General features: G+C 38.2%; 3 protein-coding genes across 3 annotated transcripts; 2 read left to right on the top strand and 1 right to left on the bottom strand.

The window, feature by feature from the left end:
• Window positions 1-880: 880 nt before the first annotated feature.
• Window positions 881-5012, bottom strand: LOC101314751 (putative E3 ubiquitin-protein ligase UBR7-like). Its single transcript, XM_004298856.1, has 6 exons — window positions 4915-5012; window positions 4674-4771; window positions 3648-3806; window positions 2559-2819; window positions 1318-1965; window positions 881-1196 (listed from the first exon to the last, which is right to left on the bottom strand). The coding sequence occupies exons 2-6, from the start codon at window positions 4758-4760 to the stop codon at window positions 1110-1112; spliced, it is 1242 nt and encodes a 413-aa protein (XP_004298904.1). The 5' UTR covers window positions 4761-4771; window positions 4915-5012; the 3' UTR covers window positions 881-1109.
• A 3035-nt stretch (window positions 5013-8047) lies between these two features.
• Window positions 8048-10743, top strand: LOC101314463 (RING-H2 finger protein ATL22-like). The gene is made up of 2 exons (XM_004298855.1): window positions 8048-8870; window positions 10133-10743. Exons 1-2 carry the CDS (start codon window positions 8111-8113, stop codon window positions 10600-10602), a joined length of 1230 nt encoding a protein of 409 aa, XP_004298903.1. The 5' UTR covers window positions 8048-8110; the 3' UTR covers window positions 10603-10743.
• A 12780-nt stretch (window positions 10744-23523) lies between these two features.
• LOC101311289 (putative RING-H2 finger protein ATL21A-like) lies at window positions 23524-24210 on the top strand. The gene has a single exon (XM_004300824.1). It carries the CDS (start codon window positions 23524-23526, stop codon window positions 24208-24210), a length of 687 nt encoding a protein of 228 aa, XP_004300872.1.
• Window positions 24211-25659: the final 1449 nt, after the last annotated feature.

Genomic DNA, 25659 nt, shown 5'->3' with positions numbered 1-25659 from the left:
AGTATCTATACTAATTTAGCTCAATCTGTTTAAGTAATCATGACGATAAATGACGTTTTACAAAACAAAGCATAATCAAAGGAGAAAATGAAGCAACTTTTTAACATGCGACTGATGAAATGCAAGTGAAACTCGACTCGGACTACATAAAGTATAGTTTATTTATATGGGATTAAAAGAAAAGTACTTAAACTTCAAAACACTTGATTTAAAATCAGAAATTTTCTGTGTCTAAAGCAAATAAAAATCAGTCCACTTTCATCGACCAGATACAGTAATCCTTACTACTAGACAGTCTTCAGAGTTTAGGTAGAGAAATGACTAACTTTTAAAATTTGAAAGACTCAATCAACTGTAAAACAGATGAATACAACCATTTCCGTTTCCCAAGATAGCAAAAAACAAACCTACTTTTGTCCCCTCTTAAAGGAATGTTGACAAAACTAGCAAACTCATAATAGAGGGTATAGTTAATGGTTAAGTGTCAATCACAAAATCAGGGCCCCTAGATTTACTGAACCAACTACATTATTTATTTGCCATTAAGCTTTAGACTAGAAGAAGGATGCAACAAATCAACATCTGATCTCACCTTGATCATATTAAACAGATAATTTTCACTAAAAGACGATGCAGAATGAAACCAACAGGATGTAAATGTAGAATAAGCAGATGATGCATAAACTTTCTTTCTTGATATGGTTCCTACTATTTTGCACAAGAGGTTGGATTAATTTCCTCGTCAGCTCACAACTAGAAATGTCTTCTCTAGCATTTTAGTTTCATACGTTATACATCGACGCAAGGTCTTCATCAACTGTATTTTAACCAAAACAACCAAAGAAATATACACTATCTTACTGAATTAGAAAATTCAATTGATTTCATGTCATAAAGATATTTAGAGGAAATTCAAATTAATGTGTTTGACTTAGGACATAAGTCTTCAAAGAAATGACATAGATACTAGTAGAGCATTCTAACTTAAAAAAGCCCATAATATGCAAAGGCCTTTTATAATGTTACTGAAACCTGGCTCAACTCCAAAAGCAGAATCAGAGGTTAATATTATTACATGCATGCAACTGCAGCAAAGATCCAGGAATAACTCACTCTACACGCCTGCGTTTCTTTAGATTCTCAAAAATCTGGTGGACATCAGCAGATGTGATTGCCTTCGATGAATCAAATGATCCCTGCAAAAATAATAAAGCTGATAATTTAGAAAATCACATGTTCATAACCAGCTTCTTTGCATGATTTATTACAAAAATGGAATGCATGGGAAAACTATATTTTAAATCATGGATGCCATACCAGGAAGGAATAAAGCTCATCTTTGATATCTGCAATGCCATTCAGAATCTCAATTTTCTCTACATGGCCAAGGTTATCCAGCATACTTAACTCTGCCCCGTCACGTTGCTGCAACTTCTCTTCTCTCTTCCGCTTTGCCATTTTCTCATACTCAATGATTGAATCCTCCTTGTCAATTATAAAACTAATATGCTTCTTTTTATAATATTCACTGCATTTTTCACACCTGCAGAGAGCACTCCGCCAGTTTTTTGAAAGAAACATTGGCTTGCTCTCCGAAGCTGGGGAAGCAACTGCCAGATCAACTCCAATAACACAAGTAGCATGTGCATCAGCATCTGCGCTGCATTGCCCTGAACATATTTTCTTCCCAGAATTTTCTCCAAGAACTGAAACTTCCCCTCCAGTCACAGATTCAGTGTTGGTAGTCAAACTCTGAGATATACTTTCTAGCTTTCCAGATCCACAGGCTAAAGGGACTTCATCTGCTATAACTTCTTTATCTTTTCCAGTCTTAACAGCAGCATTCTTTTGGCTCCTTGCTTCCAAGATGATTCGAGTATATAGTCTTAAAAAAGAGCAAACTTTTGAGCATGCTGCACATATAAAATCCTCATATAGAGGTTCACCTTCTCCGTCCCTTGGAAGCTGTAACGAAGGATGAGTACAATGTTACCATGATAATTTAAACCATTGGAAAATTGGAACCTTTTGGAAGTGAACATCACAAGTGAGAATGAAGAATAACTTTTTTAAAACAAGTAGACTCCAACTCAATGAAATGTGTAAGATAAGCCTTATGAAATTCAAATTCACGAATAAAGAGAATTCTATAGTATAACATCAGGAAGACCTCAACATTTCAAGTGCCAAATGTATTCCAAAGTAGGACTTAGTAATGTCATCATGCAACTACACTAAATTTTATCAATGTGGCCAACACAATAATGAGCCAATTACCAACTGATATGAAGAACAGTTTCAGAGTAAAACAGATGAACTGACATCATTTCTAAAGTACATGCAGCCAACTCACTTAACATGAGTTTAGGATTATGTCATGTCTAATATTGGCTGCTGAACTTGACAGCAAGACGCAGTCACCCACTACTATTTTATCAATTCATCACTTGGACATGAATAATACTGTCACTAATTGACTGCTGAAACATGAGGTAAATAGAACACCTAGAATGTGATACCAAATAAGTAAAGACATATTGGTAGCCAAAATTCCTAACCTCATCAGAAGAATCAAGACCGATATGTTCCTCATGGAACCAGTCCTCACAGAAGCAGCACTGCATCATCTCTACTTGTTCTTCCACGTCTGGATCAGGATAAGGGCGGCCACAGGTACAGTAGGAACCCTTGAAGTTATGATTGTACGAGTTCTCAACATTTTCAATATCTTTACTTGGGAAAATCTTGCAGTAGAACTCTCCAAATTTTGAATTTCCACAATCACATCTGAAGTTTCTCTTGGTCCATAGTTCCACAATCTGGTCCAAGTAACAACAATAAAACCATCAGTAATAGGATGCATCGAGATATGGTAGTTTAGAAACACTAAACCTGTACGTATAATAAAAGAAATAGCAGTTCCTAAAAGGAAAGAAATATCACTATGCTTCTTCCTGCAACATAGCTAGAAAAAGAAAACCAGCTTCTAGAAATGGTGAAGCAAAAGCAAGCACTGCTAGATTTGGTTTAAAAGAATATGAAGGTGGTTCAAACTACATAATATATCTGTTCAGACTCGGCTTCACTTCCACCCTAATCCTAGAAATTGAAATCATATCCATAGTTCACCTTTCTTAGCTCATAATCTTTTTTTATATATATTTATTACCTTAAAATCAAATCCATATTATTTTGGTTAGGTTCTGAACATTCAATTTTTTCCTTAAGTGAGATATCTTTCAAGCTATGATCGGGACACGAAAGACACAAAATTTAAAGTCACTTTATAGGTCAACAGTGTCAATATGAGAGTCTCTCACCCAAGTGAAAGGGATGGAATGGCGCGACTTGCTTAGATATTTAAGCAAAATAGAAGACCCACTAACCAATTAACTAAGACCAAATCATGCCAATTGGCCAAAAGTTCAGTCCAACATTTCAGCAATAACTTTGAGAAGGTAGAAATTTCAACTGTTTAGATCTTAAAAACAGCACGTTGCTGAAAATTTTAACTTCTAAAACATCGATCATCATAATAATACTTGTCATCACAAAATCATGGGTTTTGATAGCTATCTCTGTGTATTTCCTTCTTTGGGCCATAGAATCCTTTCCTTAATACAGTTAAGATAAGATTATCAAAGTACCTCATGGCCATCATGACAGGACAAGCTGCAAGCTGTGCAAACTCCAGCATTACCATCTGGTGTGCAAGTCAAGCATGAGAAAATTGCTTGCCTCTTCATATACCCATTATTATAGGTACACTCCTTGCCTTCATCACCCCCCAAAACCAAATCAGCATCCTACACATAATCAAACACCAAAGAGTTATGAAATGTATAGTCAACATTATAAACTCTATTCATTGTTGACGGTAATACACTTTTCAGATTAAGACTATGAAGTGAAAACAAGGCAGTCCCACAAGATCTTTACTCTAGCACCTTAAAAAAATTTGTCTTTATTAAATAAACACAACAAACTGCACATCATTATGAAACTCAGTAAATAGAAGAACGGGAGGTTTCATCCACCAGAACAATCTGACTTGTAGAAGAGCTAGGGGTTGTGGAATTAAGAACAGAGTTTGCTAATCCTTTCCCATTGGTTCAAATACTTCCTCAGTTTGCTGAGAAAATTTTATTATTGCTCTCAATACCAAATATTTTTAACCAACACCCTTCTCCAGTCATGTTGTATGATCAACTTAACCTCTAGACAAGCACTGGCACTTACCTTTACCATCAGTGTTTCAAACTGCCAAAAGTCAGATTAGTTCTGATGGTTATAACACAATCGTAGCACTTGTATACATCCCCTCATTCACAATTCTAAAAATGTACTAATTCTCTTCCACAACAGCATCACCTTATGCATGTTTGAACACTCACACAGTATACCATTCAGTTCATACCCAATAGCCTTCAACCTTAAAAAGATATATTTAGCACAGATCAGCCCGGTTTCGTTCTACATTCCAAAAACGAATAAAGCCTGAGCCTTTTTCAACCCCAAACAACTATCAAATACAAAAAAGAGCACCAGCACCATAACTACACAAATGCAGCATCTGCACCAATTCAATCTCACAGATCTCTTATATCGAAAACAAAACCCCGAATAAACTCAAAGAATAAGTAACTAGTTTAAGCTACAAAAAAGAGACTAACCAGTTCCTGCTCCTCAACATCCTTAAGATACTCTTCGATTGTGACTGTCTCACCGCCTTGGCCCTCATCCTCGAAAGCTGGGTCCATCTTCAATAAACCTGTATCACAAAACCCAATTCAAAGAAATTATCAGTGACGAAACTAATCAAGAAATTGGAATCAATAATGGGCAATCGATCCCGGAACAGAAAACCCTAGAATCTTCGAGAAAGGGAAAGTGGGTGTTTTGGGAAAAAAGTACCGAACTTTAGGGGAGAGGTGAATCTAGGGCACTCGAATTGGAGAGAATGCGGAAAGCAGGTGTGGGATTGAAGCAGAAGAAGGGTTTGGAAGAGAGAGAGAAAAAGAGGGGTGAGGTGGGCTGTGAGAGAGGGATAGAGATTATATATGGTGGTGAAGGACTATAAGGACATTTTCCCGCCATATGTGATCAAATAAAATGATGGATGCCTTTCCCTCCAAATGTGAAAATCTTTTGGATTTTTATTGCTTATGTGACTATTTTGTTTCCTACGTAATGTCTAACTCATGCTTCTTGTGTTTTTCCTTCATCTATGGATACATCAAATCAGATAGAAGAAGTATTCTGAGGCAGAGAGCTGATTTTAGACACTACCACAATATATAGCAAATACCACACATCATGTGTGGACAATAGAGATGTTGAATTTTCTTGTAACTGTGGTAAATGAGGGTATTAATGTGTATTGATAGAGTATGAGGGAAAATTGTCACATGTATGAGAATTACAACACCCATATTGATGTGTTGTCTTTGTTTAATATTGTGGTAGTGAGAATTGAGAAAACAAAAGAGATAATAGGTGAGGTTAAACTAAATTTCATTTTTATATATACAAAAGTATCATTAACTTGTTTATATATGATAACAAACGTTATATGTGATTTAGAATGAAATTGTTTCAGTAATGCAAGAGAACTCACTTATTAACCTCGACGAAGCCATTCATGATAAAATTTATGTGTTCCATAGGTGTACTAAAAGAAAATTGGCATGTTTTTTCTTCCTCTTAAGACATGCCTTTTTTTTCTTTTTTCTTTTTTTTAACTACTAGTTTGGGCCTAAACAGATAGCTGAGAAAGTGGGCCTGGAAAGAACAACTCATAGCTGAGATATTGATCCTTGGCTATAGGCTTAGCAAAATCATTGGAGCTGATCGTTTTCATATACAGACACAGAAAGAAGAGAAGACTGACTCGTGCTCTCGGATACGATCACAAACCATGTGTTCCTATCACTCATAATCTCAGATACTTATTGCATACAGAAATTTGCAACCCAGAACATCACAACCCAGATGTCATGGACTTTGCTTCAAGATCTTATCCATGGAATATTATATTTTACTACAGATCAACGTTGTTCTTGTCAATGGTATAAATCTCTCTTGGTTTATTTGCATACTTTGAATAATTGAACGCCCACTTTTTCTTTCTTTTAGTTTTTTTTTTTATTATTGAAGTCTTTCTCTAGTTCTATGAACAAGATTATAAAAAAGATTAATCCAAGTATTGACCAAATCTTGATATTAACGAGGAAGTTAGCAGTAGTGGCTAGCCAAGTTTGAGTTATTTTATTTTCCCATCCTAGTTAGGGTTTCATATTCAGGTGATCAACTACTTATTATTGTAAGATGACATTGCCTGATTTTTCATTTGGTCTAAGAAAATTGTTATGTAAACGTTGATGTAGCTAGAACATACATAATTGATCGTTAACTGTTGAACATATCTTCAAGAAGTCATGCATATTAATTAGCATCAACACCTGATTAGTGATATGAGTGTACTCACTGTTAATTGTCCTGTTCGAATTATTGTTTTGCCAATCAAACTCATGCATGGAATTATGAGGTAACATCTTTTAGTTCACATATCGAATGTCAATTTTGAACAGTTGAAGCCTACAATTTCTAGATCGATCCGGCCGGGTCTGATTAATGTTGGTCCAATATATGTGATGTGAACATGTCAAAGCCATCAAAAGCTCCCAAAATGCCAACTAGTTTAATTTGATCTTGTCAAATGGTTCGTTCCTGTCTCTGTTAACTTGGTTAAATTTGGAACATCCGTCACTATGAAATGGAGGAGTTGAAAAGATTGGGATCGGTGAACTGTGAGCCCCAAAGTAAACGAACTCGATCCTCTCCGTTAATGAAAGAGAACGACATCACGATTCCATGTCTATTCGAAACAGATTCAATGCGAGCTTTCACATTAATTTTGATGATGCATATATATACAAACTTCTTTGCATCTATGGAATTTGACTTCTTCAATGCCAATTGCCACCCCAATAAATTAAACAAGTATGAAGCCGATGACATTTGCCAATCAAGTTAATTTCCACAGTCGCATGCCGTTCGCGAGGTTCACTGTCGACGATCAAAGAAATAATTAGGGACGTGTAGCATACGTACAATAACTCAACAATTAGGAATCACTTGGTTTTATATCACAAGGATGACTACACCATATATAATTTATGCAGACGTTGTGATTTTTTATTTTTTTATAGAAGAAATAGCTTTATTGATAACGGGATAAAATTATAGCATAATAGAATGACCGGTTGTGATACCTACACCACGACACACATTCCCAAAAAGATATGTAGTTACGGGTCCGTCGCCAATAGCAACATCCATGAGCTAAGTGAGCCCAACCTCTAACCCAATTTCACGCTAAAAAAGAGCTACACAGTCCTGAGAGTAACGATACAACCTTGCTGCTAACACTAAAACGAGCTAATTCTCCTTCTTCCACACCGTGTCCAAATACCATAAGACCACGTGCAAAGGTAATTCACCCTCATGTTGCCACGTACCCAGACCGCATCGATATTAAAGCCGATGGTCCCCAGGAATAACGCCATCGAAGTAGCACACTGACCAGAAAGCTAACTACTTACAAAACTAAAAACCATCTTGGTGGGGTAAAGTTATTAGTCGAACTACTTAGTATGGAACCCCTATGTTAAGCGTTCAAGTCCAAACTCTCACATGTTTGTGGCCAGCAGGTTTATAGGTCGGGCCTCCGAGTTCGTGCGCTTGCGATGAATGATTAATTAATTTGATTTTACTGTGATACTCTTGTGAATCTGAGTTCAAATACCTATACCAATGGGTGAGTAGCTATCTCACTCTTAAAATAAAAAAAAAAAACCTAAAGAAATGAAAGGGGCGGGAAGGTTATCTAATGATCGATGACATTTTGTGAGCCTAGCTAACAGATCACATGGTCAACACATGTCACCATAGGTGACTATTGCATGGAAGAATATTTCCTCCAACCCACAATAAACTAGCCTGCTAAGGCCAATTATAAACCTACATGCCTCTCTCACTTGTCTGAGCTAGATAGTCCTCACAGAGAGGTACCTTAGCTCGATCAATAACTTCACCCTCTCCTTATTCCATGCCTCCCTTACAAATCTTCTTCTCCTTCTCACTCTTCTTCCTCTTCCTCCTCTTTCCTCAAAGAGCAAGGGCAGCTCCGCCCGACTGCTCCATATCAAGCTGCCCTAACGACCCACGGGTACCAGTCAAGTTCCCTTTCCGGCTAAGACGCATCCAGCTCTCAGTTTGCGGCTATCCAGGGTTCGACCTCTCATGCAACAACCGGACTCAACTCACCACCCTCACCCTCCCCGGCTCCGGAGCCTTCCTCGTCAAGCGCATCGATTACAGGTCTCAAACGCTCTGGATCGACGACCGTAACTCCTGCCTCCCCAAAAGGCTCCTGTCCCATCCTTTCAACCTCCACGACACTCCATTCAGTGTCGTTGCCGGTTCCAAGAACTACACCTTCCTCAACTGCTCTTCCTCTCAGTCAACATCGACGTTACCGGCCACCGCGACTAGTATTTCTTGTCTAAGTGATGAAGGGTACAAGGTTTATGCTGTTCCCACGAGTGCGTACTATGCCTCTGCACCGGCAGCGGCGCCTTCATCTACGGGGTCGACTCCGGAACTATGTTCGGTGATTTCGACTGCTTTGGTTCCGAGAGGAGTGACGTATGAGTGGGAAGTAAATATGGGTGGGGAGGTTAGCCGCGGCGGTGTAGCGCTGGGGTGGTCTCAGCCGGATTGTAGGGAGTGTGAAGCTACGAATAAAAGTTGTGGATTCGACACAGATACAAGTCAGATTATGTGCTACAAAAGCAAGAAAAGCCATGGTAGGTTATTTTCTGACTCTGATTTTACGTAAGTTTGTCAAAAATTTGGCAAAACCAAACATTTTATTCACGTAACAACTGGCCAGTACTTTACGAATTATCATTTTTAGACGATATTAATTCTATTTTGGTAGATGCCGTAGGACACACATAAATCCCTCAATCACAAAAAAAGAGAGATTTTCCACTATTGAAAACTCAATGCCCTTAGTTTACATGTATTTTTCAGAAGATTTCTGTCTGCGTACGTATTTATTTGATCATATATACTTATATATAGTTTTTAAGACTTGCGGCTATATATGCTAGCTAGTATGAGACTCAATTGTTAAGTATTTCACAGTTTCAGACACTGGTCTAAAAGTCCAAATTCCACCTGAGTTGAATGAACCTCGAGAGAAAGATCAAGCAATTGATAACTACTCATTGAACAGAATATTATTGTTCAATTTGTTGAATCATTGAGTCAATGTTATACTACTTAATATATGCAATTACTTATTCTTCAAAAAAAAGAAAAAAGAGAGTCAATATTGCTTGCCAGAGGGTTCATGTTGCATGTCTGTCCCTCCTTCATACCAAGAGTTCAAATTAATAGGTGAGACATCTCTTTCCTTGATCCCTCGTCACCTACTGTGTGGCACTGATAGTGATATATAAATATATATATATATATATATATATATATATATTAAGCTAAAGGACACGTCTCATGGCGAGGAGTAAAATATCTAAAATATTCTCGATATTTTTTCGAAATTTCCGTTTTTTACCATTACCGATATTAATTTTCATATATTTCTGATATTTTATATTTAGTCTATTTTTGGTCGAATATACAACTTTTAGATAAAATTTGGTAAAATTTCCTTTGATATTCGATATTATCTCGATATATCCATCGAGATTTTCTTTTTTCGAACCATCGAAATTTTCATGATCGTCGATATTTTACTCCTTAGACTTTCAATTGCTTTGGTCCATATCCTCATATGTTCATTGTCATTTGTCAACCCACCAGAAAATGAGGATCGAGGTTGCTCAAACGCGGAGCTTGACTGAAAGTTACAAGCTTGACTGAAACTTAGTAATTACATCAAGAAAGACTAGCTTTCTAAAACAAATTACATTGCTTGACGCGGGCATTACTTCTTTTGATTCAACATCATAGCTTGCATCATGTAATTAGCTGCATGGTAATTAGAAACTGAAGTGAATGCTGAGCTAATATATTGGTAGTTTCAATATTCTTCAACTCACAGTTCTCCCAAGAAGTGCAAAATACGGCATAATCATAGGTGTGGGAATACCAGGGCTCTTATTTATCATTGGCATTGCAAATTACATCTACAGCAGGATTTTCGGTCGCCGCCACCAGCCGAGCACAGACGAACTCTCCACCTCGACTGCTCTGCAATCCGCCAACGTTGTTGTAGGCCTCGACGCCCCAACCATTGAGTCATACCCCAAGACTTTGCTGGGAGAGAGCCGGAGATTACCTAGGGCCAACGACAATACTTGCTCCATTTGTTTGGGTGAGTACCAACCCAAAGAAGCACTGAGGACCATACCGGAATGTAACCATTACTTCCATGCTAATTGCATAGACGAATGGCTCAAACTGAATTCCTCGTGCCCAGTTTGCCGGAAGTCACCCGAGGTGTCATCTCATGTCACCCCTTCTTCTTCAGTGTCTTCATCAACATCGTCGTCTCTAGCATCAGTACAATAGAGTTAATTCTATCGATCTTTTGCTCTCTTATTTGTTTGTATGCCATAATTTTTTTTTGTCCCAAATGTTTTTGTCAAGGTATGCTTGTTATTAGATTGGTGCATGTATATAATATTTAGATTCTTATTGAAGCTTATACCTATATATCTGGTATATGGTGCATGCGCGTATAGTCAAGCTGTGGTTTTTACCTAACAATTAACTTACGTACGCATCAGACGATAAATTTTTAAGTGCTACGGGAGGACTACGTGGCAGTCTAACGTGGTCATACATTCCAATCAAATTTAGACATGTGGATTTTTTACAACTAAAATATAAATTAATATTTTCTATTTTTTGTGAAATGACATTCATGGGTATTTAGCAAGTTCAACCTAGGGTCTAGGGTTTAGATATAGGGTTTAGGGTTTAGATATAGGGTTAGGGTTAGGGTTAGGGTTTAGGGTATAGGGTATAGGGTTTAAGGGTTTAGGGATTAGGGTTTAGTATTTAAAAAACAACATAAAATCCAAAATGGTCTTTAACAAAATAACTGAAATAATTTTCATGAAGAAAATCCACACGTCTAAATTTGATTGGAATGTATGACTATGTCAGACTGTCACGTGGTCCTCCTGTAGCACTGAAAAATTTCTCCGCATCAGACAAACAATTGGTACTAAATGAAGGGCTAAAATTAGTGCAACAACAACCGGATTTATTAGCATTTGTTATATACATGGTAATTTTTGTGATATTACTCCTAAAGTAGCAACAACAAACGACATGGAGTAACTAATTACCAGAAATTTATTTCATGAACTAACATGGCACTATGCATAGCACAATGATACAATAACTATGCTAATCCATATATATATTGCATCCAAATCCTAACTTCGCTTCCAATCTTCCATAATCTGCAAAGTAGCGTAATAGTTAATGTACCTGTTATTATACGATTTATACCGGCAGGCGGCAGCAGATATCATGAGCAGCGTGGGAATCCACCGTTGGCTTCAGCCTCAGCCCTTGGATTTTGAAGGGTTTGCACCTTGGCCTGATCCTGAGACACTCAGATGTTGAAGGATTTGCACCTTGGCCTGATCCTGAGCCCTCGGACATTGAAGAGTTTGCACCTTGGCCTGAGCTTCAGCCCTCAATACATAAATCGAGTACTTGTACTTGTCTGATAGGGGGCTTATCCCTATCAATGGATCGAGAAAGGAAAATCTACCTAACACTAAGAAGGAAAGGAAAAAGCAAATTGATATTCGGTGAGCTGCTATAGGAACCCTACACAGAATTAACTACTCAATGGACTTAAGAGCAACCCAGCCTAACATAAAGCCAAAACCTAAGCCCAGTAGGAAAGGTACGGCTAGATTCACAACACCCTCGGATATCGATATTGAAAGGTTTTCACCTTTGCCTCCGGATAGAGTTGAAAGTTGGCACTCTGGGATAAACGGCATTGAATATCGGCACACTGGGCAGTAGTGACTCGTCTCCAGCCAAGTAATAACGCAATCCGCGTGATATGCGTGCGAGCAAGGCAATCGAGTAATCATATGTTGGCGATCCAGGTCCTTCAAGCAAATAACACATGAAGGCGTCCGTGTAATAGTAGCTTCATCCAAACTATCAAGTCTCACTTTCTCCAAACTTCGAATGGCTGGTTTAGTTGCAGGAAAAATTCCGCCGCTGTCCACATCGGTGATGTCCACAATAGCAACCACAACAGGCAACTTGGGGACGGCCACATCAACCACCTTAAATATTTCTTCAATAATAGGTGATTGAGCACGTTCAGGGACATCCATGTCGGAAAGATATCTAACCATCAACCTGTATACGCATCCCTTCGAGATAACAACTTGATATCATCGAGTTCGACCATCGTTCGTCTTTCCATTTTAAGATTTGGTTCTTCATAAATAGAATCTGCATCCGGATCCGCATACATCCCACGACGCCTTGCAAGCATGGTCAATAGCCCTAATTTGATAGGGAGCAAATCCTTTCCGGACGGAGTGGGCAAGCTAGGGAGAATTTCTGCTATTTTTCTTTGACATACTACGAAATCATACCCCATACTTCAACACCAACGTACTGAATATTAGTTTGCTAATTAATCTCATTGGGGAACAGACAAGAGTATGAATATATATATCGAGCCTCTCTTACTTGAATCCAAATTTATTCAACTAGGAAAAAATCTTCTTAATTTTAATAACTAGCTGCAAATAAGACCTGAATACTTGCGACCTATTAAGGCAAACAAAAATTATCCTACTTCTACTTTGTTTGCAGCTAGTAATTTCCTTGTTGAATTTTTTGATTTCGTGCTTTTATTTGGGATTTGCTTGGTCTGGCAAGCCCAGCCCAGTTAAATAAAGCCCAACAAAAACAGGACAACTCTCATCTCCATTACGTGCTGAAGGTTATTGGTGGAAATATAGCTTATAAAGCGCAACACTGGCCGCCGCATCCCTTTTAGTCCTCTCGATCTCCTCTTCCAAAACTTCTTCTCTCGTCTTCCGACGGCAAACCTCGTCATCGGAAAAAAAACCCCTCAAACTAAGATCTGACTGACCCAAGAGCATGGCGTTTCCATCTAGGTGAATTAAGTCCTATTGTTACTACGAGTAAATTTTTATTTTCATTTTTTTTACAAATGAACCCGACCCGTTTTTCGTTTTTGAGAATGGTCCAACCCGACCCGTTACTTTGTTTATAAATACAAATTTGGTTTCCCGCTAGCTCAGTGCTGCTTTGTTTTTGCTTCAGACAAAGCCAGAGCTCTGAATCTGATCCTTCGAGAATTCCGTCTCTCTCTCCGACACCGATTCACTCCGTTCGTGCTCGAAGATCAACTCGCACTTCATGGATTCCTGGTCGAAGGTCAACTCGCTCTTCATGGACCGTTCTAAGGTAGTTCGATTAAGTCTCTTCAAACTAGGAAGCTCTGGTTTTGTCATTTCGTAGATCTAGGTTTCATTTTTGAGATATTTTCGTGCAGGGACTGAAGCTTCTGTTGGATGCTCCTAATCCACCACAGAATCAGGTCCGGTAACATTTCAATTTCAATTAGAAGCTATAGCATCTGTTTATTTGATCAGGAACACGAGGAGATGATATTTGATGCTTAATTTGCTAGTTGCTCTAATTTCCACGCCTCTTCAATTAGATGATAATTTGCTAGTTGAATTACCTTGCAATTTGACAGATAACGAGTAGATTTTAATGTTCACTCACTGTTCAGCTTATATTTTCTGTGAGAAAATTAAGATTTAAGTTCTGCAGTATTGTTAAAATTTTGTACTTAGATTATTGTGTGTTTCCATCAACGAATTTATATATGTTGCCTAATTAATACAAACCTCTATCTTTTAAAATGGAAAAGTATATTTATATCAGCTTGCAGATTTCGTGTATCAAAACTTAATGCAGTGTTAGCTTGCAGATTGGAGACATAATGTCTTGTTAGTGGAGTTACTTGAGTTTAAGACTGTGGATAATTCAACATTTGATCTTTACACGTGAATGTAGTGGTGTTGTACATAATGAGGTCCAGTTTGTGTCTTAATGCAATCACAACTTGAGTTCAATTTACAGCGATTTATACTGGCTTAGAACTAGAAGACTCTATAGTACCTTATGATTCTTAAAAAATAACTTCATATTAATTCTATTGTTGATCGATAATTGTGGATTGTGGTTAAATGTCAATGTCTCTGAGTACATTATACATGTTCATTTGTGCATGAACAATGTTTATTGCATATAATTTATGTATAGAAGATGGCATCTTGCTCCCATTTAGTTTGGCTCAGAACTTCTAGAATTTCACATTAGTTTGAACTTGGATGAGACCATCGTTTAGGATCCATTTGATAACTTGTCTGTTTTGTGAGTTTGCTTTTGGCTTAGGGAGATGGACAAGAGAAGATATTTGAGGGAGAGAACCTAGTGATACATAGAATCAGTCAAAATACAAAGTGTTAGGACTTAAATGGCTTTTAGTTTTTTCCTTTTCTTTTTGCTAATGTCTTGAACTTCTACCTCGTTTCTCTTTAGTTATCATTTTATCATATCTCCCTGACTAAAATATTGCAGAGCATGGTTGCATTTCCAGTTCGTCCAAGTGCTCAGGTTATGGTGTTGAACACTTACCCGATCTTGGAGGCCATGGGCATCCACCATTGGTATACATTTTGTATCTCCTTGTTTAGGTCCTTCCATAGCTTATATAAGCTGTCTTAGCTAACTTAATTTTTTCATACCGGCTGTCTTGTAATTGTGTGTTACCTTTTATGTTTCTTTTTGTTTACAGGAATGTCCAACATCCAGCCGCAGTTGCTCAGTATAATGATCATAATCTCTCTCTTTTTCTTGCTGTCTTTACTTTTGATTATTTACTTTATTTACTTCTGATTTCTGTGCCTTGATTTGTTTCTGTTTTCTCAGGCCAATTGATATCCCTGGAAGCAGCGGAAGCAGAGTTAATGATGGTGGTGAGTTTGTGGTCGGTTCCTATCGTCCTCCTTGCCCACTGCACACGTATGGTTTCCTAGAGCGATCACAGGTTTGGGTTTTTTCCAAATTTCTTTTTGTTCAAGACGTCTAATGTTGATTTCTGTAATTATCACTTTCTGTTTGTTGAGTTTCCAGTGATACCAGATGATCACCTTCGCCGAACAAAGTCATCCTTGTTCTGATCAATTGGAGCAATCACAGGTTATGTTATATTTCTCTTTTGTTATAGTGGTATGTAATAGCTGCCATCTGGTTAGTATAGAACAAGTTTTTGGGAAAAAGTTGGGTCATATTGGAACGTATGTGAATTGGTGAATGATAAAATTTGTAATTTATAATCGTTAAAATTTTTGCAGGATCGGATTCTGAAGACTGATCCAAGGAAAGCAGAAACTGCCACTTGAACAAAATAAGACGAGGAAGATGAAGAGTTGCATTTTGATGCGACTTTGTTTTGTTAATATGCTAACCATTGTAGTGGTGTCAGTGTCTCAGACATGACTTGGTAGCTAATTCAGGTTTGGATATAAGGCTGTAGGTTTCATGAAGTTGTATTCTGGGTTATATTGACATGGCTTGATTTCAAGTATATAAATGACCGAATTGCACTGCTTTTGTTATATATTCACCGTATAGTTGATGCCTGAGCTTTATTTCATTGTTGGCCCTTGAATTCTGATCATGATGCATTTCATTTCTTGCTTCTTGCCGGTGGTAGTTGGACATGGAACCATCAACCATGTATACAATATAGTATGACATGATCACAAAGTTGCTTTTTTCCGGGGAGAGTCAGAATGCCATCACCCTTCTCCTACCTTATTCACGACTTTGCAAACTACCGGTTCTTCATTGCTCGCCCAAAGCCAAAATCCTAGATTGGTATCCAACCTTGTCTTGCCTCAGTAGTGATAACTACAAGGTCATGGCTGTGCCATCGAATCCTTTACTTCATGCTGACCCTGTTACTAGTCCACCTGCTGCATGTGTGTAGAGTGTCGACTCCAATTGGCATGCACATCAACTTTTTTATTGGAGTGGTTCTTCCGAATATGTACTAGCTTTTGTTAATTATATACATGGTATTTTTTGTGATAATACTCCTAACATTTGCAAAATAATATTATCTCTCAGACATTATTAAAGTAGCTAGCAACAATAACTGGACTAATAATTCCTGAAACTTAATTTTTAAACTCAAAACTAAACAGTGTTGACCAATTACTTGCATGATAACATGGCACTATGCATAGCACAATGATACAATAACTATGCTGATCCATATATATTGCATCTTAATCCTAACTTCGCTTCAATATATTGCTCTTGCGTGTTACGTTTTTGACAGAAGAGCTTTTTGTTGGGAAAGAAGTGGCTGTCTAATACAAGGCCGACGGATAATTAGTTATCCCAGAATCTAACTTTCCCATCATTTGCGGAAATAGCAACAAAAAGAAGACACAATATTTAACGAGGTTCGGCAATATACCTACGTCCTCAGGGCACCAGTAGTACTTTCTTCCACTATACTAAATATTGGGATTACATAAAACACTCACTATAGACTAACTAAAGTATTAACACACCTCTCTCTCTTAAGAGGAATTTTCTTCTCACTAAACTCTCAAGTGAGGATCACACTACTATCACACAAACTCTCTAGCTAGTTTGTGTCTCTGCCTTGGGTTGTTTGCTGCAAGCTTTCATGCCTTTATATAGGCAAATGGTTTCATGCATAAACCATGCATTCCATACGTAACACGCAAGGAAAGAAAAGTCAAGTTTCTTCCATGATTCATGCTCAATGTTTTCATGCTCATAAATGCTTGTCTTCCTCCATCTTCAAAGATTGCTGCCACCACCACCCTAAGCTTATAGCTTTGTTTCTTACCTTTCAAAATATATTGCACCCACTTTGCTATTCCTATAGCAACCAGCTTTGTTTTCATTGAATGGGTCACCAAGGCTACATCAACAAATGCTTTCCTCATGTTGCAAGACACCACATGAGTTTCTTCTCCAATTAAGGAGGGACTGACCCATCACTTCTGATGATCGACTCCTCCAACCCACAACAGAATTGTCGAACTTAAGCTATGGAGAATCTCATAGGGGGCTTGATGGTCCGACTATACAGTCATATCCCAAGATTCAACTTGGTGAGATCGAGTTTGGAATTGCCGGAACCTAGTGACAAATCATGTCCGATATGTTGTCCGAATACCAGGCAAAGGCGACATTGAGGACTATACCAGAATGTAACCATTATTTTCATGCTGATTGCCTAGATGAATGGCTGAGTATGAATCCAACGTGTCCGCTTTGTCGAAATTTGCCCAGAAATAACGTGCAAGCATTGGTGCACAAATTTTTACTAATACAATTTGTCGAAATTTGTTGAATATCATTTGAATATTTGATTTTCTGGGTTTCATGTAAAGCATTAATGCGATATGCAATGTAGAGATTGATCTATTTCTGATAATGCTGGGATCCAACCAATTTTTATACGATTTATTCCAAAAAATAAGTATCTAATTACTGCATGCAAGAACAACATTTTCAGAATTCAGGACTCTTGTGTGATCAGAAAGTACATATTGTGAATTCAGAAAGAAATGCAACAGAAGTATAGTAGTAACAATGATCAATTAACCTTCCATTTGGACGAAACATGTATTTTAGAATTAGTTCAGGGCCTTCTACTTGTCTAATTGATTATGTCAATGCATTTCAGCACCAATGGGAAATGTTTACGGCCAATTCAAGGTCGTCTATTGTGCGAAAGAAAGTCTTATTATCAAGTAGTTTAGACTTCAACTATATGCATGCATGGACTATAGCACGCCGGCCAGATTCCAAATTCAATACCAGCTTTACCACTAACAGTTATCCAAACATAGTGACCTACGTACGTAGGCCGGTACATATTACAATATACTCGAAACATATTCCGTCCGAGACAGGTACTATGTTCCATGTAGGTACGTATTATCATGATTGATTAATGGAGGTAACCAAAGATGCTGTCTTATAATAAGGGAGTCATTACACAGTCATCGTACGTACATCAATGTGTAATGGCACTCTTGGAACTCTTTAGGTTCTTCTTCTTCTTGCTTCCTCACATAGCATCCGCCTCCTGCGGCACATCAAAATGCACCCACCAAGGGGTAAAGGTTAAATTCCCTTTCTGGCTGACAAACCGCCAAGACTCCCGTTGTGGGTATCCAGGGTTTGGTCTCACATGCGATAGTGAAAGGAAGCAAACCCTTGTCACTCTCCCGTCTACATCAGGGGACTTCTTCGTCAACAGCATCGACTACATGGACCAAGTCGTATCGATCATCGACACCACCGCGAAAGGCTGCCTCATCAAGCGGTTCATGGACCAGGAAATCAGCCTCAATGATTCCGCCTTCTTATATGCTAATGGTGGACAGTACAAGTTCTTCAATTGCTCGCCTAAAGCAGTGGAAGTACTAGCTTATTATCCAACAATCTCTTGCCTCAGCCGTGAGGACAGCAAGGTCATTCCTGTGCCATCCAGTTCAATTTTATTGCCGTCGTCTGCGCCACCAATACCATCTGATCTTTGCTCTCTGATGTCGAAAGCTTTTGTTCCGGTGGCCTACATACCATTTGTTCCACCAAATGCATCTGATTGGGAAAATATTAACTTTGGTTTTCGGTTGGCATGGTCAGTGCCTGATTGTCGTTACTGTGAAATAGTTCATAGAGCTTGTCGATTTGAGAGTCCTACAAATATGGAGATTGGCTGTTCTGCTCCAAAAGGTATACTAAATATTCTAACCTTATTTTACTTGGTATATTAGAATGATGCCATTTTGTGCCTGTGTGTTAAAACTGTGGTTAATTAAGTACTTAATTTAGGTCTCTCAAGTGCTGCAAGAACTGGCCTAATTATAGGCCTGGGAATCCCAGGGTTTGTGGGAATCTCTGCGCTTGTAATGTTTATAATGGAAAGGGTGAGGATCTGTCGTCAGGGCAACCACACAACGGCGGAACTATCCACGGTAACAAATGAACAACCTCCAGTAGTCACAGTGGTCGGCCTTGATGCTGAAACCATCGAATCGTATCCCCAGACTCAACTTGGTGAGAGCGTCGATTTACCAAACCCAAGTGATAAAACTTGCTCAATATGTTTGGCCGAGTACCTGGAAAAGGAAACTCTCAGGACTATACCTGAATGCAACCATTATTTTCATGCTACATGTATAGACGAATGGCTTAGAAAGAATGCAACGTGTCCCCTTTGTCGAAATTAGAATAATGCTAAGTGAATCATAATTTGAAGATGTTAACATGATAAATATGTTGCTCTGCTGATGTGGCCCAGATGGATCCACAAGATGTATGCCAGCTGTTAAGCTTGTTACCAATAGTCAGTAATTTTCTTATGCTAGCCTTTTCATATAAATAGCCTTGGATTGTAATAGTTGGTTAGGTTTTCAAACTGTGATATTACTTTGCGATATTATTACCTCTGAGTTTTCTTATCTTCTTCTCATTTGAGCTTTACATTTCAACCTTTCACATCTATGGCTGCCATGTTATCATGGTATCAGAGCTTCGGCTCTTTATCCTGTGCACTAATTCATGAGCTTCAGCTGTCTGTGATTTCTTCGATTAGATTTCTATTATCATGGTACCCGCAATTTCAAACCCTAGCCCCAAAATTCAATGTCACCTGCATCCTGCCATAGATTCTCGCTCAAAGCCTGGGCACGTTCATCGATTATCTATGCTTTCAATGTGTTTTAATTGCCGTGATTCACTCAGATTTGCCTCGCGAGGGTTATCTAGGGGATTTCGAGATTTATCACTTTGCTTCCGCATCGACAACGCTACTCAACCTTTGTTTTTGCTTCGGCTGGTTCGATTGCTTTGGTTTTCTATCTTCAACAATATCGCTGAGTTTCTGAAGCAAGTACAGTATGTTGGAATTTGTGGCTTGTTTGATATTGAGTGATGAAAATAATGTCAATATTGATGCCATTTGTTCAAAATCTGCTGCATAAAGCCATAGATTTCTCATAATTGAAGAGATTCCATTTTGTTGACTGTGTTGCTACATATGCACACGTTTAGTCTACACTAATTGGATGTTACTATGATTGGAAATCTACATTTGTCTGTTAAGTCTTGAAGCTTTTGGAATAATAACTAGAGGTCATGATGATAAGTGATGTAACTGAGAGTTGATTGGTGATGCTTAACACAAATTCTAATAAACAAAAGATCATGTTGCAAGGAGTGCAAAGCCATTCGGTGGTTTTGAGAACAAAATTTTCATAAAGTTTGGTGGAAGGTGGAAAGAAGACGAAAGGTTAGTGTTTAGTGAATTTGGAGTTGATTGAGTCATTTCAGAGTGGATTAAGGCATATTAAGGCATAAATGGCCACTAGTCAAATTCCATATCAGATTTATATGTTGCTAAATATGATGACAAGAAAACTGGATGATCATAACTTCATTACTTGGAGCTATCAGTTTCAAACTCTTTTAGAGGGTCAGGACCTCTTTGGTTATATTGATGGCAATACTCTTTGTCCTGCAAAGTATGTGATCATAATGATGAGGGAGTGACAAATGAGATCACTACAACTTACAAAGAGTGGAAGAAGATTGACAAGTCCATATTAAGTCTTTTGGTTGCCACACTCTCTTTTGATGTAATGGATTATGTGGTGGGAAGCAAGACATCAAGAGAAGCATGGATGAGGTTGAATGACAGATATGCACCAAACTCGAGATCACATGTTATGCAATTGAAAACTGATATGTATACAATATTCACAAAGGGAATGGATTCAGTTGAGAAATATTTGATGAAAGTCATACGAGTAAGGAACCAATTGCTCGCATTAGGAGTAAAAATGGAAGACGATGATATTGTTGTGGTTGTACTCAATGGTTTGCCTGCATAATATAATCTCATAAAAGCAATCATTCGGGGAAGAAAATCACCAGTTACAATGCATGAATTGAGGATTTTATTACTCTCTGTTGAAAAAGATATTGCAAATAGGGCTGTTCTCAATGTACAAACCTTCTCTGCTATGAAAACTAAGAAGATTGTTTCTCAGAGATGTCTGAATGGCAATGGCAACATGTCTAAACTGGTGGAAGCTACATGAATAATTTTTTGTTGTCTCCAGAGTGTCAAATCTGCAAGAAGAAAGGCCATACTGCTGGGGGTTGTGTGTATCTAGGAATATTGTTCTTCCTGATCAACCCTTTAACTTTGTGCTTATTTGTCAACTTTGTGATATGAGAAGACATGTAGCCTTGGAGTGTGATTCTCTTGGCACCCACATTGGAGTATCTCCTGCTGTGGTTGATGGGGGAGAACAGACTGTTGCTTGTGATATGAGAGAACCTAATATGAGCACTGTTGCTTGTGATATGAGAGAACCTAATATGAGAAGTATTGCTCCGAGTAATGAAAGTGATGTTTCTGGAAGAGAAAGTATTGGTGTTGCTTGTTCTGTTGTTGAAGATATTTCTAGCACTGACAGTTCTATTGGAATTCAGTATGTTGATCAGGTTCCTCCTAATGTTTCCTCCTTTGAAGTTGTTATTAGAAATTCAGTATGTTCATATGTTGCTGGTCTAAAGGTCGAAGCAGAGGTAATTAACCAAGATCAAGTGATGATAATTTCAGTAGTGTTTCTTATAATCTTGTGCACTTTTCGGAGCTTTGGGACAAGTAAAGTGGGACTTGCTATAGGCCTCACCTTGTTCATATTGTTTTGTCCTCTGGGGGGTATTTACAACATTGTTCAAAATGACAACAGTGTCTTGAGGGCCTTCAATCCTGTTCATATTTACCACTTCTTCAAGAGGAACTCAACTAAGTCATTGTATTCCCTTGAGAGTTGTCTTCTATGTGCAACAAGTTCTGAGGCAATGTATACAGATCTTTGCGACTTTGGTGAGCAATTTGTCCAGCTTACATTTGTTTGCCTTGTTTTGTCAAGACTTATGTGGCGATATTTGGGTCAAGTGGCATATCTAATGGAGAATTTTGGGAGTGCTGATCAAGCTTTATTTCCTTCAATATCAAGTGGTACTTCCTGGCCTATGTTCTTCATTGCTAATGTTGCTACGTTGATTGCTAGTCATGCAATGTCAACAACCATATTTTCATGCTTAAAACATCCAAAGGCTCTTGGTTGTTTCCCTTGTCTTAAAGTCATGCATAAAAAAGCTGCTATGAATGAAGAAATTATGTCAAGAAAGCAAGAGATGAGTCGCAACCATGGTGTGCTCTGCTGTCAAGGAAAATCTGCAAAGAATTTAGTTCGTATAGCTGCTATGAGTGTTTCCAGTGCTTGCGAAAGTCCTTGTTTATCTCATGTTCAAATGGTCAAGAATGAAGGTACTATTCTTTGTGCTCATATCATGTACATATGCATTGCTGGTGGTCTCCAATACTTGATGTTTTCAAGTTTAGCATGTGGAAAAGCTACTGGATTCTGCAGTACACAAAGCTTCGTGCTTAATTTGGTTAGCAAAGTCCTATCTTCAATCCTACCAATCTCAGTTTGTTAACCCTCATTGAGATTGAGGGGAGGTGTTAACATGATAAATATGTTGCTCTGCTTATGTGGCCCAGATGGATCCACAAGATGTGTGTCAGCTGTTAAGCTTGTTACCAATAGTCAATAATTTTCTTATGCTAGCATTTTCATATAAATATCCTTGGATTGTAAATAGTTGGTTAGGTTTTCAGACTGTGATATTACTTTGCGATATTATTATCTTTGAGTTTTCTTATCTTCTTCTACCTTTGAGTTTTACATTTCAACCTTCCACATCTATGGCTGCCATGTTATCAGAAGAACCATCTAGATCTAACCTGATCGAGAAATAATGAAATAGCCATATGATCTGTTTGTATGGAGAAGTAGTGTACTCTCTCGTAAACATATGTAAGATTTAAAGGACAAGCTTGAAGATCAACGATATGTACGTGAGTGTGTATTATGCAGCAAACACGGTTAATGGTTTGACGCACCTACTGACTTTACACTTAATTTTTGTCTTCTTTGTCTTGTTATTCTAGGGTGAGATGGAGACATTATTATTAATCTTATCATTCCTATGTTGTATTATCATTACTTAGTTCTCTCCCAATTGATGAATAACGCGGAGAAAGTGATGTGGTTTACTGGTGTATAATATGGTTTTCCTATTGGTGTTTACTCGTTGTTTTATTAGGGTTAGCACTTACATATTCCTTTCAAGCTTAATTTCTTGTTTCATTGGCTTTACTTTGTGTCCATGATCTTAATTGGTAAGCTGTCATTAGCATATTGGCCGAGTGTAATTTAGTTTCCATCATATCCCCCACTCCCCCAGTCGCTCCGTATGGCTTGCTTGGAAATCTTCACCTCCTTATTCTTCTTCTCCTTCCTTCCACACCTAGCAGCCACCACATGCCGCGGTAAATGCAGTTCCGACGGCCCAGCTGTTCGATTTCCATTCTGGATAGTAGATTACCACTCCTCGCATTGCGGGCGGCTAGGGTTTAGTCTCTCATGCAGCAACCAAAAGCAAACCATTCTTACTCTCCCAAGTTCCAGGGATTTCATTTTCGACAGGATCAAGTACTTGGACAGAACCCTAACGATCAACGACACCAAAAACTGCCTCATTAAGCGATTTCTTGACGATGAAATGGATCTCATGCCTTCACCCTTCTCCTACCTTTATGACTTTGCAAACTACACATTCTTCAATTGCTCGCCCAATGCAAAAAAGCTAGATTGGTATCCAACCCTGTCTTGCCTCAGCAGTGACAACTACAAGGTCATTGCCCTGCCAACGAATCCTTTACTTCGTGCTGACCCTGTTACTACTCCATCTGCGACGTTGTCATCATCGCAGGCTCCATCACCTTTTGATCCTAACTGTTCTGTGATTTCAACAGCTAGGGTTCCAATAGAACCAAAGAATTATGATCCAGAACCACCAAATCCATCCGAGTGGGAGAACATTAACTTGGGTGTTCAGTTAAAGTGGGACGAGCCTGATTGTCGTCATTGTGATGAGTGAAGCTCTATTTCTAGTGGGATTGTTCAGACGGGTAAAACGGGTCCGGAAGTCCGCTGCTCAAATCAGTCAAATGGTATGTCAGCTTCATTAATTTTAGCTATATATAAACCATTCCAAAATGCTTATTCTTTATTGACATGGAAATAACGTTTGTAATATCTAGATGTAACGTTGTTATGCAAAGCCATGACCTAGGAAATTGATGTTGCATTTTCAGGCACTTCAAGAGCTGCAGAGATTGCCACAGTGATAGGGGTGGTAGTGTCAGTGGGACTGTGGTTGATCTGGTTTGCATTGAGGCTGATAGGAAGTGATAGTATTGAACAACTTCCGGTGAGTATAATGTGCGGCATTGATCAAGCAACGATCGAATCATATCCAAAGACTCAACTCGGAGAGAGTTGGGAATAACACCTGCCCGATATGTTTGGAAGAGTATCAGGCCAAGGAAACAATAAGGACTCTACCCGAATGTAACCACTATTTCCATGCTAATTGTGTAGACAAATGGCTTAAAAAGAATCCGACGTGCCCACTTTGTCGAAATCCACCGGAGGGAGAACGGGATAAGATTGATTAATTGATAACATGCACCATTATTCTTGACAAATGTATGCATGCATGTATGTAAGTACATGCGATAAAATGATAACTCATATGGAGTTTATTAGAGCATCTCCAACAGCTTCCTCAAATTCTTGAAATTCTCCAATTTGGAGAAGATTTTGGGTGTTTTGCTCCAACAGATTCTCTAAAACTTTCTCCAAAATAGGGAATGTGATGAAAGAGAAACCCAAATTCCCCAAATCTGCAGCATTCTCCAAATTTTATAGAAGGATTTGGGGAATCATCTTGAAATCTCCAAAATAGAGAATCTGTTGGAGTTGTAGAAGAAAAATTGCTTGGAGCATTGACTTTTGCTTCCCTATAATAGAGAAATTATGGAGATGCTCTTAATAATCTTCGACCTTCAATTAGCGAGTTCCATTAAAGTGATCGAGTACTTCATAGTCAACGGTTGTGAGACCAACTTTTCGAACATATTTCTCAAATCAATCATTAAATGCTTAGTTACTTATATCGAATATATCATTTCTCGAATTTTCAACTTTGTTAAACCATTCTTCTTTAACATGAAACATGAAACGGTAACATGTTAAACAAATGATTTGGTTCATCTGTTGATTTGATCTAGTTTAGTTCATTAATAATTAGCAATTAGAAATACAGTGTTGTCATTAGAAGCTCTCCCAACTCTTTATCGCTCTCTCTGATAAAATTCTATCATCACCTTACTCGATCACTTAATCCTATGAAACATATGAAATTCTACCATCATCACCTTACTCGATCACTTAATCTTATGAAACATTTGAGGTTATATATGCGTGTAACTTAGAAGAATTACGTACTTCTAAAATTGCGGAGGAACTGATGGCGATTACTTGT

This window comes from Fragaria vesca, linkage group LG5, assembly GCF_000184155.1.
Source record: "Fragaria vesca subsp. vesca linkage group LG5, FraVesHawaii_1.0, whole genome shotgun sequence".
Taxonomy (NCBI): Eukaryota; Viridiplantae; Streptophyta; class Magnoliopsida; order Rosales; family Rosaceae; genus Fragaria; species Fragaria vesca.
This window is presented reverse-complemented; position numbering and strand designations above follow the sequence as displayed.